This window comes from Prosopis cineraria, unplaced genomic scaffold (genome assembly GCF_029017545.1).
Source record: "Prosopis cineraria cultivar Desert tree isolate PC_DT_omini unplaced genomic scaffold, ASM2901754v1 PC7, whole genome shotgun sequence".
Classification (NCBI taxonomy): Eukaryota; Viridiplantae; Streptophyta; class Magnoliopsida; order Fabales; family Fabaceae; genus Prosopis; species Prosopis cineraria.
In genome coordinates this window covers 32,084,172-32,090,582 of record NW_026555338.1, presented here as the reverse complement: position 1 = coordinate 32,090,582, position 6,411 = coordinate 32,084,172, and the positions used below count along the sequence as shown (strand labels likewise).

The 6,411-nt window shown below is 35.0% G+C and overlaps 1 protein-coding gene across 2 annotated transcripts; it reads right to left on the bottom strand.

Moving 5' to 3' along the window:
- Positions 1 to 1,160: 1,160 nt before the first annotated feature.
- On the bottom strand, positions 1,161 to 5,630 carry LOC129316077 (interactor of constitutive active ROPs 4-like). 2 transcript variants are annotated; one of them, XM_054960329.1, is made up of 3 exons: positions 5,420 to 5,630; positions 2,976 to 4,815; positions 1,161 to 2,721 (listed from the first exon to the last, which is right to left on the bottom strand). In XM_054960329.1, exons 2-3 carry the CDS (start codon positions 2,987 to 2,989, stop codon positions 1,668 to 1,670), a joined length of 1,068 nt encoding a protein of 355 aa, XP_054816304.1. In that variant the 5' UTR covers positions 2,990 to 4,815; positions 5,420 to 5,630; the 3' UTR covers positions 1,161 to 1,667. The 2 variants fall into 2 exon arrangements, with proteins under 2 accessions (XP_054816304.1, XP_054816303.1); XM_054960328.1 differs by having other exon boundaries at positions 2,976 to 3,055.
- Between the last annotated feature and the right edge of the window lie 781 nt (positions 5,631 to 6,411).

Genomic DNA, 6,411 nt, shown 5'->3' with positions numbered 1-6,411 from the left:
TTAATAAAAAAAGTCATCCAATCCCCTAATGTAACTTATTAGCCTGGCTGAATTTAACCAAAACCTTGAAACAGACTTGCCATTTGGTTAGCCCAAATCAACATATTTACAATTCTACAACTCTTGTCCATTCCCATTTTTTTATTAAATTAGATTTTGGCCCCGTGCTTTGCACTAAACAGTTCGGCTTTCAGTAATTTTTAAATATATTAAAATGATTAAAAGGGATATGAAATGATGAAGCAGCAATAACAACATCAGCTCCACGATGAGACATTATTTCCTTTTGGGTTCGAAACCAACTCACCTGCTTTACTGCATAACATGAATCAATGGTGCTTCGAATGATACATACGAAATGCTGGACCAATACATACACACAAAATGAAATACTTAGTAGCATGTAACATAGAAAATGACTCCCCTTATCTTTCTCTATTGTCTAACTCACATTACTTTTAAATAGTGTTAAAAATTTAGGTAGGTCAAGTCTATTTGAATTTAACTTGAATAGGCCTGAATACCTAAAAAGGCTAAATAACTTCAAATAGTTAAAAAATTTGAATATTTGAATTTTATTTTAAAATTAATTTTTATTTTATAAAAAATATAAAATACATATTTTTAATATTTAAATGATGTATAAGACTTAAACACTTGATATTTTAGCATCAAACGTCCTAAAATTTAAAAAATTAATTAATACTCATTATATTTTACATATTTTGTAAAAATAACAACTTTTATTCAGGTGTTTGGGCCAAGCTCGAACCTAATCAAACTTAGCCCAAATTTTTTCAACAGCGCAAATAAACTTAAGCATTAAAAAAAAATCATATTTTTTCTAAGCTCAATCATAAATTTTTTCAAACGAATTTGAAATAACTCGTCAAGCTTAACTTAAATTATCAACTCTACTTTCAAAGCACACTTCAATCTAAAATATGCTACTTTGTTCTTCTGTAAACTTGTTTTTCTAGTTAAATAACACCATGCCTTAATTTTATTATATTTGAAACGAATATTCTCACATCCCATCTGATTTTTCTATTTTTTTTATTCACATGTTTTATTTTATTGAAAACAATCTTTTATTTGAGATGATCAAACATTATGCAAGCACCATGAATACGAACATTGATTCGTTACATTACAAAGAATTAGTATTTTTAACTAGACCAAACCTGTTGATCTTGATTTTTCTATTTTTAACACCAGGAGCAACATTATGAGCACTCTCCAATTTTTTTTTTTTTTGGCCCAGTCTCACCATTCACCAATATAGATCGAGGGCAGTTTTGTGCTTACATCAAGGCCCAGAACAAAACATCATATTGTAACATTCTTCAGGAGTTCAATCTCTCACTCACAGGCCATGGAATTCTGATTACATGCACAATGATTCTAAATTCTAAATATTAGCTACACAAAATACCTGAGAAAGATTCAGAACAGTCAGCAAACTGTTCACCACTCTTTCTTACCAATCCAGCACATCCCAAACCTTCCCCGACTTCTCAAAACAATTGACAGTGTCAATTTCAGAGATAAAAGAACAGAATGCCTGGGGGAATGAGGCATGCATTTCGAGAGAGAAAATCGACATTGAAAACTTTTCGAGAAACACGGAGGATCTAAAATCCTAATTGAATATAGTGAATGGAAGATCACTTTTGGCCTTTCTTCTTCCACAAGTCACCAAACATTCTGATCCCTGAGGCCTTCTTCTTGCTACTTCCAAACCCATCCTCCAGATCCTCACAAATACCAGGTGACACTATGAATCCTCCATTGTTATTGTACCCGCCAGGGGTCTCAAATATGCCTCCAAAATGCTTATCCATGGAACCACACCTTTCAGAAATACGAGGATTCATGTCCGCTCCCCCAGCAAGAACAGCAGCTGCAGCATCTGCTGCTTTTCTCCATTGATCAGTCTGAACCCTCAGCTTCTTCATCTCTGTCTCCAATGCCCCCTTTTCTGCTTCCACGCACTTCAACTTCTCACTCAACTTATCTCCGTTCGCTTTACTTGCTTCCAGTTCTTCCCCCAGTTGCCTCACTCTCAAGATCATTTCTTCCTCCTTGGTTTCTGCAGCTGATAGTTTAGATTTTGCTTCTTTCAGTTGGTTCTTCAGATCCTCGTTTTCTTTACTCAATAACTCCGTCTCCTTTTCTTTCTCCTCCATCTTGGACTTCAACTCTGTAATCACTTCATCTTTCTTCTGTGTCAGATCCTCCATGGATGGCTTCTCTGGCTCTGACATTGCTAAAGGAGCGGACTTTTCGAAAGCTTCTTTATCAACTGGGACTTCAAAAACATCAGTCTCTTGGTTGTTATTATCATCTTGGGGCACTGTGATTTCAGTTTTGTCAGATTCTACAACATTCTTAGAAGAGGGAGGTTTCTCCACTTTCTTGTCTAGCTCTTGTTGAGCTTCTTTCTTAGCAGCTTCAGCTGAAGCAAGCTGGTCCTTTAGAAGCTTCAATTCCTCTTGTGCTTGACCAAGTTGGGATTCCAAGTCAGCAATGCGAGTGCCTAGCTTCTTCTGATTGACTGTGTCGGATTGAGGAGTGACTCTTGGAGATCGTCGGTCTCCTGCTAGCTTTGGGCTTCGATCTGTGATTGGTCGGTGATGCTGATGCGTATCAGAGTCAGCACTGGACGTCCGAAGCTGATGTGGACCTCTAGGAGATTGCCTCTGTGGCAGATCTGATCCCCTATATATTAATATCAATGAAGCTTCATCAACTCGTGGCAATCAAGCTCAAAACTATCCGGTAATTCATATTTATAAATTCCTCAGTTTCATATTTAAGAAAGCCAATCTCTGGAGTTCAAGGACAGAGAAATGGGGATGAAACTGAACTTATTAGCAACCATAGACATCAGAACAGAAAAGTAACAAGTTTGGGGACAAAAATCGAAGTAGAGCTTAATGATGCTTATGGATAAGGTTATCTTATCATCATACCTTGATCTTGGCATTTGATATGATCGGTATGAATATCACAGAACAGAAACTTCCAAGAATTTGTTCTCAAAACTTTTTACCTGATAAAAGATGAAAGAAACAAATATGAAGTTCGAATGGAGAAGATAAGCGAGCAAGTAAATATAACTCCCTTGAACAGAATCTGCCTTTTCAGATCTCCAGAAATGTCACGAGATATTAAAAAGAGAAAAAAAAAAAAACACCATTCGCCAATGAACTTTTAATTTAAAAATATATTTATAGCATCAAACTTTCAATATCATGAAGGAGCCACCTCACTAAAGAAGTGACTATTAAACTAAAAAGAGAATTGATTCAAACCCAAGATATCAAAAACTTATCTAGAATCAGGAAAGACGTGTGATCTGAAAATATCAAGAAGGGGGAAAAAACAGATGAATAAAAGTAAAGGAACCCCACATCACACAGGTCCTGCGTTCCAACAATGGCAAGCCAAAAGTGCACCTTTAATATTAATGCCAGGAGCAGAGAATGCAGAGCCCAGAGATTCCACTTTACTCATTTACTTTTTTCTCAGTTAAAATATTCAAGAGCTGTACATTTTGCCTCTCTCTTTCTACATATATATTGTTGAAAGTGACTGGTCCATCATCAGTCGCAAATATATGAAGAATGGTCCCATCATCAATGGAAAATAAAGAAGTAATTCAAGCAGTAATTTTGCACACAGTGAAGTGCGAATGAACCAGATTCACATGGGCAAACTGATTCTGCTAGCAAAGTTGTAAAAGTTGCCCCTTTTTTACTGCCTGATTTGATAACCTTTTACCATGATTTCTAGGTAATGAATCAGTTGAGATAGTTGGTTCAAGTGGGCATGGACTCACGACAGAAAAACAATCATTAATGCACCTAGATGCAGTAAAAATTTTAGTAGTTCTGTTACCAAAACATGGGAAGAAACATGAATGATTGTAATTTGAACAACCTCAGGAGAATCAGTAGCTAGAGAAGTTACTGGATCAATGTAACTTGGTGATAAAGGACAAGTGGAATGTTGTAGGTAACACAATTATTGTAAGATTTCAAATATCAATATATATCTATACATATTTACATTTCTTGAAATGACAACTAACAGAGGGTATGGTGATATATCATTTCCTTAAATTGTTTGCCCCTTTTACTTTTTTTTTTTTTAAACAAATGTTCTCTCCAACTGTGCTATGTAAACTACTTTTCTCTAACTGCACAGCATATGATTCTCTGAAAGGTCAAAAACATGTAGTGAAGTTGATACCACAAATCATTAAAACAAAAAAAAAGAAAAGAAAAGAAAGACAAAAGGCCATATTTTCTCTGAACTTAAAAAAGAGTGTAATCTTGTATGTCTGAGACAGAGGATAGCGAATTACTGATTCTTCATTTGCTACTGCATCTTTTTTTGCATTAGATTTTTCACACAGAATATACTGGGTTATCGAGACACCTTGTAACCTGAATTTAAGATTCTAAGTGCATAATAGTGAGTAGAATTGTGTGAGGCTTTATTTAAAAACAGAAAATAAATATTTAATGAATCGCATTCAGAAGCATTGAATGTGTGAGACCTGCGAAGCTGGGGTAGATAAAGTTAAAGCAGATACGCATGCATACATATTGTCCTTGAAGACGAAAAAAGCATATCAATCCAATAAATAATAACGCACTAGCATATGCTTTGCTAAAAAAATGGACAAAAATAAAGTAGAAGTATGCATATCTTATTATATCAGTACGACAGTATCAAACTTATCAATTTGCTCAGAAAGGTTGCGTCCCATCAAAGTCTCGAAAAAACATATGGAGAACAAAATCACTGAAAAAAACCGTGAAGCATAAAAACAGTGTCAAATAGAACGCAATAAAATATGAAGAATAATGATTCTTAAAGGTAATCGCTTGAAGTGTAACCGTTCTTGTTTAGTTTCTTAATAATTATCGACTTTTAGAGAAGTTAAAAAAATATTACAAGAGTGAAAAAAAAAAGTTACATTTGAAAGGTATGAACTTTAAAAAGTAGGAGAGAGTGTGTGTGGACAGAGAGAGAGAGAGAGAGAGTAAAGACGAGTAATAAAAGAGATTCAAAAGACAATGGTCAAGACTGCAGAAAAGAAATGGAGCGATTCCATTTTCTGGGGGTCGAGTGGATCTTGAGATGATGTTGATTCATCGACTGTGTTCAAGAGTGCGTTTGGTTGGCGCGAAAAAGTGTGGGAAAACGAAAAGAAAATGCAAGGGTCATGAAACTTTTACACCTAAAAAACGAGATTCAAACGCAAAAGACAGCCCATTCTTTCCCAAAAGAAGCAGCAAACAACAGAACGATTACATGTGAGCCGAGGTCATAAGCTGGAGATCTGAAAGCGAGTCCAATACTAACAAGCCTGAAGAACAATCAGGGTATAGTGTAAAGTTCTCACCTTTATGACTGTATCTGCGGAGACAGAACAATGGAGTTAGCTTGTGAGCTTGAAGACTCCAAATGGTTATATGTAATTCGAGAGTTGAGACAAGAAGAAGAAAAGAAGAAGAAGAAATGGGAATGGAATGCCCAGAAGAACACAGTAGCTGGATAGAGAAACAGTCTTAGAAAATAGAGAGAAGAAGAGAGTGAAATTTGAAAGATTTTGAAATGAAGCTGTGAGAGTAGGGGCTTGCTATTAATGAGGTTCAAGAACCGGAAGAGGAAGAGGACAAAAGGGTAATTTTGAGTGAAAAACACTCAATAATTAAATGTGAAATGTTAACTTGGAAATCCAACCTGTATCTCGCACACTAGTATAGTAGAGCTGCTTTTATTTTCTTTTTGTCTCTTTCCAAAATTCAAAACCTTTTCCTCCGAATATTTATTAATTTAACATTTTCCTCTTGTTTTATACCAAAGCTGGCTGCATGCTTCTGAAGTTTAAACTTTTCTTGTTTTAAAAAAACAAACAAACTATGTCAGTGAAATTAAGCCTTAATAATTTAATGTCTTCAAGATTGAGAGTTCAGGACAATGAACATTTCATCAGCCTTCACAAATTCTGTCAACTAATATTGTCCACGTGCCTGACACCAGAATCATCTAAGAATGAGTTCTATATAGTAATATTGATTAACTCGAGCTAGCTAATTAAGCATGTAATTTCAGGGGATAAATGACAGCACAGCAATGTTGTAGCCATGGAAAAACTCTGAAGCTTGAGGAATTGATTCATATTTTCTTAATGTCTATTTGACCATGAGATTTATTTTGTTGTACAACACAATCAATTAAAAATAAAGATACTCGACAAGAATTAAATCTTGATGATCCTACGAATCTTATATCCAAATTCTAAGGTGCACATAGATGTATAATATATTATGAGAAATCAGACTATGAAACATACAATATAATAATAATACAGAACATGTATGCCTAACTAGA